Raw genomic sequence first — 13,684 nt, forward strand, 5'->3', positions numbered from 1 at the left:
CCTTCTGACCTTTCAGGAGAAGGAAGAAGACGGCCCTCAAAGGGTAGCAAGTGCTACATTTCTCCAGCCCAGGTGGGGGGAGAATGCAAGATATCTCAACTTAGTGACCAGTAGGGGTTGCTGCTGCCCTTCTCAAAAAATGGAAAAAGCAAAAGCGAGGCCAGATGTGGCTCCTGAAATGTCTCACCTCCTTCTCGAGAGTAACGGAGGGAGGAGGACACTGATCCTGGTCGTAACAGGTGAGTTCTGCAGGATAAAAGGAAATGGTTCTGTTCAACAATTCTGCTTCCAGGGGTATGTTCCCAAAATTAGGAAAAATGAATATGAGGATACTAATGGCCTGTCTTAGCCCATAGGTTCCAGTGGAGTACAGACCTCCTTTCCCCACCAAGACTGGTGGTCTTGAAGGGAGATTTCCTCTTCTTGAACCATGTGAATTAATCAATGAGTGTAGGATACATTCCCATTAATACATTCCATGTTTGTCCAAATCCAAATATGTTTTTGGTAAATATGGAGACCAAAGAAGGTTCTTGGAATTAACCCCAGACCGTCTTCAGTGTTTTAATGTGCTAATTCTTGTCCCTTCCTTTCCTCCCACTGCACAAAAATATTAGCTATAGACAAGACACATCTTCGCAGTTGTGTATCACTTCTCTAAACAGACAGTAATCAGAGGGCTGGGTTGGTAGTTGAAGAGGAAAATATATGCATCTGAAGGGGTGTGTGTGTGTGTGTGTGTGTGTGTGTGTGTGTGTTCCTGTCTTGTCCTTTGGGGGTTTAAGAGATGTGGAGAGGAGTCAAGGGGGAAATCCATTTGCTTTAGAGAAAGGATTGGCCCTTTGAGTTGTCCCACCATGTCCTGGGAATTTCTTCCCACCAATGTCCTGATCTCTGTTGGTAAGACAAATCCCTTTAAAAAGAGGCACAACCCTTTCTAGAACTAAACTTAGATAACCTCCTTGCCAGATAACTTAGTTTGTCATTCTTGATGGTCCTCTTGACCCTTCATTGAACAAGCCACATCTAGCTTTCTTTCAGGGCCCAGCCTTCAACAACTGCAGAGCCTGAAGGACCCGGAGTTTGTAGCCTCTGGAGGAAGAGTCACCATATCTTGTCGATATGATGGTGGGAACCTTGGTGATGGCAATGGACCTTGGTGGTCCCAGCAAATACCTGGGAATAAACCTTGAGCTTTGATCTATGCAACCAGTACTAGACCATCGGGGGTTCCAGAACGTTTCTCTGGGTCCAGATCAGGGAATGTGATGTCCTTGACTATCACTGGGGCTCTTCTTGAAGACGAAACCACCTATTATTGTTGCGTCTGGACGGATAGTCAGTTCCACAGCGATTGGTTCAGGTGGGGAAGTGAGACAACAACTTTCTCCTCATTTCATTTCAGTTTAGTTCACTTTTTCCACCCCTTTATGCCTCAGTGACATTTGACATAATGTTGACAAATGTTCCGTTTAGTTGAAGAGAAGAATAGAGGAGTATTCTATTCAAGTGACCTTCACTCACAAAATCCACTTATTCATCATGTATGTAGTTTTATTTCTCTTACGTTCCTCAATTAGACCTTAGGGATGTTTGTTAGGAACTCATTAAAATAGCCACAAAGGAAAAGAGGTCAATTTATATTCCAAAGCACACCAAGGCAGGACAAGGAGCAACGGATGGAAACTAACGCGGGAGAGAAGCAACCTGAACTTAGGAGAATTTTCCCATCGGTGAGAACAATTAATCAGCGGAAAGACTGGCCACTCGAAGTCGAGGGTGCTTCCACAATGGAGATATTCAAGAAGAGATTGGACAACCCTTCGTCTCCAATGGTAGAACGTTTCCGGCCTAAGCAGGGGGTTGGACTAGAAGACCTCCAAGGTCCCTTCCAACTCGGCCATTTTGGCATTCCATTATTCTGTTAAATCTTGCTGATATCCTTCTTTATGATGTTGGAAAGAAATAGAAGAAATAAAGAAGGTTCCGCCAAGAACAACGGGGCGGTTAGGATTTGATTGGAAGTTTTTAAGTCTCCTCTCCAACTTTCCAAATCTCCTGTATGCAAACGAGTCCCATGGTCATTGGTTAAACTAGGAGACACCGTAAGGCTTTGGGGTAATAAAATATTCTGGCAGAACCAATGGGTGCAGATCTCATTTGCATGAAGGGCCATTTAAGGAGGATATCAGAGGAAAGGGACGGAGAAGGTCTGGAGAAGGTTGTTATTTTTCTCCTTGGAAGGGTCATCCTTGCCAAAGTTGACCATGGGCTGGGCTCTGATTTTCTTGGCAGTCCTCACTTACTGCACAGGTAAAGCAATTGGCCAAGAGAGAATCTGCCTGTGATTCTCGTAAGAACCGGGTCCCTGGTAAATGACGAGGAGCAAAGGAAGGTGCATTACATTCATGGTGTTCCTTTCTTTTTCTCTCCCCATTCTTTCTCCCCCCGCCCCATTTCCCGAAAGGCATTGATGGTGAGTCCACTTGGACTCAGCCTCCCTCCAGCTCTGTGTCCCCGGGTGGAACCGTTACGCTCCCCTGCACAACAACTCAGAGTTCCTACTGCATCGGCTGGTATCAACAGAAACCAGGAGAAGCACCTCGCTATATCCAGTGTAGTGGATACGGCAGGGGGGAAGGGATCCCAGATCGGTTCACTGCCACCCAGTCAGGGACTACGGGATCTTTGGCCATCACCAATGCGGAGGCTGAAGACGAGGCAGATTATTACTGTGGTAGCTTGAACAGTGCAGGCAACCAGTTGCACACTGGTGAATCCTTATGGGGAAGTGTGACAAAAACCTTCATTCTTCCTCTCGAGACTAAAACCACATGCAACATCCCTTGATCTATGACTGGGGACACATGAGCTGAGGACCCGTGTGGGAATGATCTGTTCTTAACAAACCCCTGCTGACTCCTAGTTACTACTTTACTTGTTTCTAGATATTGGCAGATCTGTTTTTTTTTATTATTATTATCTTTTCCAGTATCTTCCCATGTTAGGCTGATTGGTCTACAGTTTCCTGGGTCTGTTTTCCTGCGTCTGAGAAGGGCACGGGGAAGCCACAGATCCATGGTCTCAGCCTCCTGGGGTATTAGTGCAAATTTTGAAAGGAGAAGACGTAGAATTGGAGAAGCTGAAGATGATTTGCAAGTGCTTTAACCCTAGATTGGATGTAGGAGAAAAGGGACTGAAAAGAAAATGTCTTTTTACAAACCAAAGGGTTAAAAACAACAAAGGAGGCTCTGTGACATCTTTTGTGAGAGAATTACGAAAGAAGGGACTTTTTCTTCCATTCTTTTCTCTTTCAACATATTTTTCCCTGTCTTTCTTCTGGAATGTAAGGGAGAGGAAGATGATGGTTCTCCAAGAATGGTGAAAGCTGCATTTCTTCAGCCCAGGTGGGGAAAACACAGGTGCTGCAATATCTGTGGCCAATTGGGGTTGCTTCCACTCTTTCATGGGTCTCCAAAAAGCAACTTAAACCAAAGGACAGTCAGATGTGGCTCCTGCAAAGTCTAGTCTGTCCCTCCATGGTAAGGGAGAGTGGAAGGCGCTAATCCTCCACATAAGAGGTTAAAAATAAAAGGAAATAGTTTGGTTCGACAACTATTCTTCAAGTGACCTGTTCCAGAAAGAAAAAAAAGGGGAATAAAAGAATATAAGTGTCAGCGTTCCAACGAACCAACTCCAAAGCAAGAAACTCCAAGACAATCAGTTCCTCAAAGTTCCATTTTATGGGAGTTGTGACATTGGCACATCTGGGGAAACCCAAACCTGAGAGTTACGGGTTTTCCCTTCCCAAGAGAGAAATCAGGGCTCCATCCCCTCCACCCACCAGTCCGTCACATCCTGGCCCAATCAAATCCTCATCCCAACTGGAGACATCCCTCCAGCCACTCCCCTCCAGGTGCAGGGCAACATGTCCTTGAGTCTCTGAGAAAAAAATGGTGTTGTGTCTCATCTTCTACCTCGCTAGGAAATCCCCCCTCCACAAAAAAAAAATTTGAAGGCTCTGCATGTGGCAGCCTCGGAAAAATGGCTTCTCAGGCTGACAGTGAGAATAGCTTATGACCCGGTTAGCCTAAGTATCCAAATGGACTATGGTTCTTCTCCTTTTGAGGTTGAGTTACATAATGACATGGCTCATTTCTCTGACAAATTCGCATATGAGGCAGTTTCTTTTTAGAAATATCCCAGTTCCTCAAGTAGCACAGATTCATTTTTAATTGAGACCTTTGAATTCATCCGGCTTTCCAAATCTCCAATATGCAAAGGTTTCCTTTGGTCATCGGCTAAAGCAGAAGACCTCAAGGTGCTTTTGGGGAAGCAAGTTTTCTACTAGAACCAATCAGGCCAGTTCTCATTTGCATGAAAGGAGAAAGCAGGGGATTTAAAGGGAAGGAAAGGAGAAGATCTGAAGAAGGTTATAATTTTCCTCTAGAGAAGGATATTGCTTGCCAGAGTTCACCATGCGTTGGGCTGTGGTCTGCCTTGCGCTCCTCACTTATTGCACAGGTAGAGTTTTCTGGGCCAAGAAATAATTTGGCTGTGATTCTCATAGGAAAGGGTTTTCTTGGAAATGGCTCAGAGCAAACGAAGATGCATCCGTTTAACAGTATTTCTTTCAATTTCTCCCCTCACTCTTTCCCTCCCTACCTCCCACCATTAATTTAAGGCCTCAATGGCCAGTCCAGTTGGACTCAGCCTCCTTCCAGTTCCGTGTCCCCGGGTGGAACCGTTTCCCTCAACTGCACAACAACTCAGAGTACTTATTGGATTAACTGGTATCAACAGAAAGAAGGAGAAGCTCCTCGTTTTGTCCACTGTGATGGCTGAAGCAGCAGGGGAGAAGGGATCCCAGATCGGTTCACTGCCACTGGATCTGGGACTAGAGGAACATTGGCCATCACCAATGCACAAGCTGAAGATGAGGCAGATTATTACTGTGGTAGCTGGAACAGTGGTGCTACTGCGTTGCACAGTGGTTAATTCTTATGGGGAAGTGTGACAAAAACCTTCGTTCTTCCTCTCGAGGGTGAAACCACATGCAACATCCCTTGATCTATGACTGGGGACGTTTGAGCCGATGATACAGGAGAGAAACTCTTGCAAGTTCATCACCTTCTTTAGAGAAGTCTCTGAGTGCCCAGCAAGGGGGATGATGGGCAAGGGAGTGCGGAGGAGAAGGAAGTAGGGAAGCCCAGAGATCCTTGGCCTCAGTCCCCCCTGTGCTGTAAGTCCTCATTGTGAAAGGAGAAGACGTGACGTTGAAGTAACTAGAGATCATCTGCTGGGGCTTCAATACTACATGGGAGATGGGATAAAAGGGGCTGTATGGAGAAACAAGCGAAAACATGGTAGCTGGGGCATTTTTGTGCCAAGGCGAAAGGACATTAAAATGAAGAGATTGTAAAGGATATTCACACTAACGTGTGTTTCTTCTAGATTAGATGATGAATTATAATTAACCCCTATTAAATGTTCCTACCGGGAGAAATAAATCATTTTATGACAACAGGAATCTTTTCTGATGAACCTCCTTTACCTCCATCTCAGGCCCACCATTAAAGTGGAAATGGAAAAGGAGATAAACCACAAACTTATACGAAATCCCTGCCTGAAATGTCCTTCTTCACCTCAAAGTGTAAAAAACGAGGGAGGCTTTGGGAAATGTTCCGTAAAAGAATTAGGAAAGAAGGGACATTTTCATTCGTCTTCCCCTTCTCTTTTCTCTCTTCCTTTCCTGATATTTGAACAGGAGGAAGACGATGGTCTTCAAAGGAGAGGAAACGCTGCATTTCTTCAGCCCAGATGGTGATGACACAGATGTTGCCCCCTCAGCGGCCAGGAGGGGCTGCCGATGCCCTTCCGTCGCTCTCCAAAGCAGAACTTCGGCAGAAGCCTGGTCAGATGTGGCTCCTGGAATGTCTCCTGGCTTCCTCTACAGTAAAGGGTGGAGGAAGGCACTGATCCCTCACGGGAGACGTGAAATATCCAGGAGGAAAGGAAACGGTTAGGTCCACCAACGCTGCTTCCGGGGGCTTCCTCCCAATATTAAAAAGAAAAGAAAACGACGCTTTCTTATGAGCTGCCTCAGCCCCTATGTCCAAATGGAGTGAGGGGCTCCTCTTTTTCCCTAGGTTTTACACACTACTAAGTGGAGTTGCGCAATTTTATGTACCGTTTCCCTGTCAATTTCACCTATAAGGAAGCGTGTTTGAAGAAATTGACAAGTTTTCCTGTTCTCCAAGCAGCACATTTTCATATTTATTTGAGACCTTTAATCCATCCCGGTTTCCAAAGGTCCTATATATGCAGAGCTTTTCTCTGCTGATTGGCTAAAGCAGAAGACCTCAAGGTGCTTTGGGGAAGCAAGTTTTCTGGTAGAACCAATCAGGCCAGTTCTCATTTGCATGAGAGGAGAAAGCAGGGGATTTAAAGGAAAGGAAAGGAAAGGAGAAGATCTGAAGAAGGTTATAATTTTCCTCTAGAGAAGGATATTCCTTGCCAGAGTTCACCATGCGTTGGGCTGTGGTCTTCCTTGCGCTCCTCACTTATTGCACAGGTAGAGTTTTCGGGGCCAAGAGAGGATTTGGCTGTGATTCTCATGGGAAAAGGTTTTCTTGGAAATGGCTCAGAGCAAACGAAGGTGCATCCGTTTAACAGTATTTCTTTCTTTTTTTCCCCTCACTCTTTCCCTCCCTCCCTCCCACCATTAATTTAAGGCATCAATGGCCAGTCCAGTTGGACTCAGCCTCCTTCCAGTTCTGTGTACCTGGGTGGAACCGTTCGATCCCCTGCACAACAACTCAGAGTTACGACCCCATTGGCTGGCATCAACAGAAAGAAGGGGAAGCCCCTCGTTATGTCCACTGTGATGGCTGTGGTTACAGGGGAGAAGGGATCCCAGATCGGTTCACTGCCTCCAGATCTGGGAGTACAGGATATTTGACCATCACCAATGCGGAGGCTGAAGATGAGGCAGATTATTACTGTGCTACCTGGAATGATGATGATGATGATTTTCTGTTGCACAGTGGTGAATTCTTATGAGGAAGTTTGACAAAAACCTTCATTCTTCCTCTCGAGACTGAAACCACATGCAACATCCCTTGATCTATGACTGGGGACACTTGAGCTGATGATGCAGGAGAGAAATTCTTGCAAGTTCATCACCTTCTTTAGAGAAGTCTCTGAGTGCCCAGCAAGGGGGATGATGGGCAAGGGAGTGCGGAGGAGAAGGGTGTAGGGAAGCCCAGAGATCCTTGGCCTCAGTCCCACCTGTGCTATAAGTCCTCATTGTGAAAGGAGAAGACGTGACGTTGAAGTAACTAGAGATCATCTGCTGGGGCTTCAATACTACATGGGAGATGGGATAAAAGGGGCTGTATGGAGAAACACGCTAAAAAATGGTAGCTGGAGATGATTTGCAGGTGCTTCAACACTTGTTTGGAGATGGGATACGATGGACTGTATTTGGACACAGGTTAAAAAGTGGTCATTGAGGTAACTTTGTACCAATGTGTAGGATTTTGGGATGAACCCTTGTTAAAGATTTGCTCCCTTGTGTGCAATTCTCCTACATTCGACGTTGACCCTTACCGAACACCTGCTAGATGTTCTTAACCAAGAGAAGTAACTCGGCCATTGACAACATGAAACTCACCTGGTGAACAGGTATCTCCTTTACCTCAACCTCAACCTCATCAATAAAGTTCAGAAGGAAAAGCTCAGAGAAGCACAATGCTCCAAACTTATACATAATCTGCATATAAGATGTCTTTCTTCAAATCAAACTACTAAAAACAACAAGGGAAGATGGGTGACATCTTCAGTAAGAGAATTAAGAAGGAAGGCACATTTTCCTTCCCTTTCAACTTATTTATTTCCTGTCCTTTTTCTGGTGTGTGAGGAGAAGGGTGATGATAGTCCTCATGGGAACACAAATGCTACTTTTCTTCAGCCCAGATGGGGATATCACAGAGGTTGCAAAATCAGTGGCCAGTAGGAGCTGCTGTTGCACTTTTGTGATTTTCCAAAAATAACAATTGAAAAGGTGGCCAGATGTGGTGCCTGAAATGTCTTAATAATAACAGAATAACAGAGTTGGAAGGGACCTTGTAGTTGTGGTCATCTAGTTCCCAGTCAAGCAAGAGAGTGTTATTATTATTATTATTCCTTCTCCTTCTCCTTCTCCTTCTCCTTCTCCTTCTCCTTCTCCTCATCCCCTTCCCCTTCCCCTTCTCCTTCTCCTTCTCCTTCTCCTTCTCCTCCTTCTCCAAGGAGGTGGGCACTGATCCCTCACAGAACAGGCAAGATATGCAGGATAAAAGGAAATAGTTTCGTCCACCAATGCTACTTCCAGTGGATTGTTCCAAATATTAAAAGAAAAAGAGGATTTCTTATAACTGCCCTTATAGCCTGTATGATTCTCTTCGTTCCCCCGAAACTGGAGGTTTTACCTATTTTTACATTTTTGAAAAATGTTATTATTCTCTTGGTTTTATTGTAATTGTAAATTAGGTTGTACATGTTGTTGGCATTAACTAGAGTCTGACAATATCATTTGTCATTTCCATGTCAATTTCATGTATGGGGTGTTTGAAGAAATTCAGAAAATTCTCTCAAGCATCAGAGTTTGATTTTTAATTGAAACCTTATAATTGGTCCTGGTTCCAACTCTCCTCTATGCAAATGTTTCCTCTGCTCATTGGCTAAACTAGAAAACCTCCTAATGCTCTTGGGGAATGAAATATACTACTAGAACCAATGAGGGTAGATCGCATTTGCATGGAAAGATAAAGGAGGGAATTTAAGGAAAGGAAAGGAGAAGATCTGAAGAAGGTTATAATTTTCTTCCCTAGAAGGATATTCCTTGCCAGAGTTGACCATGGGTTGGGCTGTGGTCTTCCTTGCGCTCCTCACTTATTGTACAGGTAAAGTTTTCTGGAACGAAGAGAGAATTTGGCTGTGATTCTCACAGGAAAAGGTTTCCTTGGAAATGGCTCAGAGAAAACGAAGGTGCATCAGTTTAACTCTATTTCTTTCTTTTTCTCCCCTCACTCTTTCCCTCCCTACCTCCCACCATTAATTTAAGGCCTCAATGGCCAGTCCAGTTGGATTCAGCCTCCTTCCAGTTCCGTGTCCCCGGGTGAAACCATTACAATCTCCTGCAACACACAGAGTACTAATTGGATTAGCTGGCATCAACAGAAAGAAGGAGAAGCCCCTCGTTTTGTCCACTGTGATGGCTGCAGCAGGGGAGAAGGGATCCCAGATCGGTTCACTGCCACCCAGTCTGGGACTACGGGATCCTTGGCCATCACCAATGCACAAGCTGAAGATGAGGCAGATTATTTCTGTGCTAGCTGGAACAGTGCAGGCAACCAGTTGCACGGTGGTGAATTCTTATGGGGAAGTGTGACAAAAACCTTCATTCTTCCTCTCGAGAGTGAAACCACATGCAACATCCCTTGATCTATGACTGGGGACACTTGAGCTGATGATGCAGGAGAGAAATTCCTGCAAGTTCATCGTCTTCTGCAAAGAATCTCTCAGTGCCCAGGAAGGGGATGATGGGCAAGGGAGTGCGGAGGAGAAGGGTGCAAGGGAAGCCCAGAGATCCTCGGCCTCAGTCCCCCCTGTGCTATAAGACCTCATTGTGAAAGGAGAAGACGTGACGTTGAAGTAACTAGAGATCATCTGCTGGGGCTTCAATACTACATGGGAGATGGGATAAAAGGGGCTGTATGGAGAAACTAGCGAAAACATGGTAGCTGGGGCATTTTTGTGCCAAGGCGAAAGGACGTTAAGATGAAGAGATTGTAAAGGATATTCATACTAACGTGTGTTTCTTCTAGATTAGATGACGAATTATACTTACCGCCTATTAAATGTTCCTACCGGGAGATTTAAATCATTTTATGAAAACATGAACCTTTTCTGATGAACCTCCTTTACCTCCATCTCAGGCCCACCATTAAGGTGGAAATGGAAAAGGAGATAAACCACAAACTTATACGAAATCCCTGCCTAAAATGTCCTTCTTCACCTCAAAGTGTAAAAAACAAGGGAGGCTTTGGGAAATGTTCCGTAAAAGAATTAGGAAAGAAGGGACGTTTTCATTCGTCTTCCCCTTCTCTTTTCTCTCTTCCTTGCCTGATATTTGAACAGGAGGAAGACGATGGTCTTCAAAGGAGAGGAAACGCTGCATTTCTTCAGCCCAGATGGTGATGACACAGATGTTGCCCCCTCAGCGGCCAGGAGGGGCTGCCGATGCCCTTCCGTCGCTCTCCAAAGCAGAACTTCGGCAGAAGCCTGGTCAGATGTGGCTCCTGGAATGTCTCCTGGCTTCCTCTACAGTAAAGGGTGGAGGAAGGCACCGATCCCTCACGGGAGACGTGAAATATGCAGGAGGAAAGGAAACGGTTAGGTCCACCAACGCTGCTTCCGGGGGCTTCCTCCCAATATTAAAAAGAAAGGAAAAGAAAATGACGCTTTCTTATGACCTGCCTCAGCCCCTATGTCCAAATGGAAGTAAAAGATGGCTTCACCGGGGGTGTTTTTCGGAACCCTGGCACAATTCTTGTTTTCTTCCAACACATCCCTTTTTTGTTGAACTTCTCTTCCTCTAATATTTAAGGAGAAGGAGGAGGATGGTCTTCAACGGAATGAGAAATGCTGCCTTTCTTCCCCCTAGGTGGGGAGAATGCAGATGTTGCAAAATCGGTAGTCAGCAGGGGGTGCTGCTGCCCTTCTGTGTTTGTGCAAAAACCGAGCTAAGCAAGAGCATGTCCAGATGTGGCTCCTGAAATGTCGCATCTTCTTCTTGAGGGTAAGAAGATCTGATCATTCAGAGAATAAGTGAATAGTGCACAATAAAAGGAAACGGTTAGGTCCAACCATTCTACTTCCAAGGGTACGTTCCAAAAATTAAGAAAAATAAATATGTGGATTAATTATGAACTGCCCCAGTGAAAATACCCAAATGGAGTTTGACCCTCCTCTTTTCAGAAATGATAGACAGACGTGCCACCACGTGTTGAATTCATGTGCCGTCACACACCACGAATGTAAATTCACCGAAGCCTGGAATTCAACCAACGGATCCACCAACCAACACATCGATTTGGAACCAGGCTACAAACCCATAAGGAACCATATCAATCAAGTGGGCAGGAGGTTGGACTAGATGACCTACAAGATCCCATTCCAACTCTGTAACTGCAGAAGTGAGCAACCAACGATGGCACCGACCATCTCTTCATTTGGTGACCATCTCACACGACGACCAATCAGTCCCACAAAAGGTCACATGGCATGAGAGATCACGTGCAATGATCAGCCGGTCACATGACCCATTGACCACACGAGATCAATAGAAGCATCATGAAGAACTGAATTAAGGCCCCTCAACCAACATTCCTCTGAAGATGTCACCTAGCCTGATGTTCTGACATTAACAGCAATCTCAAGGAACAGGCCACCAATACCTCCTCTTTTCCCCTAGACTGCTGGTCCCGAATTGACATTTCCTCTCCTACATCCATGCCAATTAATCAATGAAAGTGGGATACATCCCACCAACCCATCCCACCTTTGTCCAAAGGCAAATATCTTTTCTGCAATATGGCTTTGTAAACTCAGGAAGATCAAAACAGGTTCTTAGAAGGAACCCCACCTAATCTTCAGTCTATTAAACAATGAACTCTGCAGGAAAATAATAGTTTGAGACCAGACACATCATAGCAGTTGCTCATCCCTTCTCTACTCAGACGCCCAGACGGCTGGGTGGGTAGTTGAAGAGCAAGACATTTGCATGAGGGTGTCGTTTCTTGTCCTTTGGGGATTTAAGAGAGGTGGAGGGGAGGAAAAGAGGAAATCCATTCGCTTTAGAGAAAGGGCTGGTCTATTCAGTTCTCCCACCATGTCCCGGGCATTTCTTCTCTCCATCATCCTGATCTCTGTTGGTAAGAAAAATCCATTTAGAAGGAGGCACAATTCCTTCTAGAACTAAACTTAGAAAACTTTCCTTGCTCGATAGTTGAGTTTTCCATTTGTGATGCTCCTCTTGACCCTCCATTGAACAAGCCACATCTTGCTCTCTTTCAGGCCCAAGCCTTCAACAACTGCAGAACCTGAAGGACACAGAATCTGTAGCTCCTGGAGGCACAGTCACCATATCTTGTCGACACGATGGTGGAAATCTTGGGGATGGCAACTACCCTTTGTGGTCCCAGCAAATACCTGGGAATCAACCTCGAACTCTGATCTATACAACCAGTACCAGACCGTCGGGGGTCCCAGCCCGTTTCTCTGGGTCCAGATCAGGGAATGTGATGTCCTTGACTATCACTGGGGCTCTTCTTGAAGACGAAGCCACCTATTATTGTTGCGTCTGGACGGATAATCAGTTCCACAGTGATTGATTCAGGTGGGGAAGTGAGACAAAAACCTTCTCTTGGGTTCATTTCAGTTTCTCCTTTTGTTAAATCGCCCGGTGTGCATAAGTGAAATTTGACAGGAAGAAAGCAATGTGGACTTCGGGGTTGATATACGACAGGAGCCATCCTATCCAGGTGATCTTCGTTTAGAAAATCCAGCTGTTCTTTATGCCTTTTTCTTTCTATTTTTCTTACATCCCTCAGTTAGAGCTTACAGATGTTTTCTGGGCTTCAGGTTACTCTGGGAGTCAAGGAAACTCCTGGCATTCGAATGGTGCTGTTACTGCATTTTAGAGAAATGGCCTTATGGCCCAAACCTTACATTGATTTTTGTCCTTCTACAGTGTGGTTTGTCTTCTACAGAGGAACTATGGAGTCTGTCATCTGCACCTCTATAACTGTCCGGTTTGGTTCTGCAACCCAACAGGACAGACACAGACTCCAGAGGATAATTAGGACAGCAGAAAAAACAATGGCTACCCACCTGCCTTCAATCGAGGACCTGTATACTGCACACGTCAAAAAGAGGGCTGTGAAAATATCTACAGACCCCGCACATGCTGGACATAAACTGTTTCAACTTCTACCCTCAAAAGGACACTATAGAGCCCTGCACACCAGATCAACTAGACACAAGGACAGTTTTTCCCCTGAAAGCCATCATTTTCCTAAACAAATAATTCCCTCAACACTGTCCAACTATTTACTGAGTCAGCGCTACTATTATTATTAATCTTCTCATCCCTCCTATCACCCACCCCTCCCACTTGTGGCCGTATGATTGTAACTTTGCTGCTTGTATCCTGATTGTCTCCCAATATGACTTGATTGCTTATTTGTACCCTATGACTATCATTAAGTGTTGTACCTGATGAGTCTTGATGAATGTAGCTTTTCTTTTTATGTACAATGAGGCCACATGCACCGAGACAAATTCCTTCTGTTTCTGATCACACGGCCAATAAAGAATTCATTCATTCATTCAATCAATCAAAACCAAGAAACATCCAATTTGGGTTGATTTAAGACATGGCTACGTCTATCGCATGAAGTTGTCCTTCATCGAGAAAGTCCCGCTCTTTGCTGTCTTTATGCTTTCAAACTTTCCCTGTTCTTCCTTCATAACTTAGGGATGCTTGATATGAATCTATGTTTGTGTAGATAGAATGAGATTCCAGAAACCTGTCCTTCACATAGCGCTGTGCTATCATTTGGAGAAACAATCATCATAG

At 44.9% G+C, this 13,684-nt stretch overlaps 1 protein-coding gene across 1 annotated transcript; it reads left to right on the top strand.

The window, feature by feature from the left end:
* The first annotated feature begins 4,478 nt into the window (after positions 1-4,478).
* LOC148124639 (uncharacterized) lies at positions 4,479-12,485 on the top strand. Its single transcript, XM_087913087.1, has 4 exons — positions 4,479-4,524; positions 4,685-4,834; positions 11,784-11,978; positions 12,121-12,485. The coding sequence occupies exons 1-4, from the start codon at positions 4,479-4,481 to the stop codon at positions 12,435-12,437; spliced, it is 708 nt and encodes a 235-aa protein (XP_087769213.1). The 3' UTR covers positions 12,438-12,485.
* Positions 12,486-13,684: the final 1,199 nt, after the last annotated feature.

Source organism: Pseudonaja textilis, chromosome 15 (genome assembly GCF_049901715.1).
Source record: "Pseudonaja textilis isolate UNSWEBS1 chromosome 15, rPseTex1.2, whole genome shotgun sequence".
Taxonomy (NCBI): domain Eukaryota; kingdom Metazoa; phylum Chordata; class Lepidosauria; order Squamata; family Elapidae; genus Pseudonaja; species Pseudonaja textilis.

Coding starts and splice junctions, on each gene's coding strand:
- LOC148124639 (XM_087913087.1), top strand. CDS start 4,479: ATGCGTTGGGCTGTGGTCTGCCTTGCGCTCCTCACTTATTGCACAG. Junction 4,525..4,684: donor GCTCCTCACTTATTGCACAG/GTAGAGTTTTCT, acceptor CATTAATTTAAG/GCCTCAATGGCCAGTCCAGT. Junction 11,979..12,120: donor CATCATCCTGATCTCTGTTG/GTAAGAAAAATC, acceptor GCTCTCTTTCAG/GCCCAAGCCTTCAACAACTG.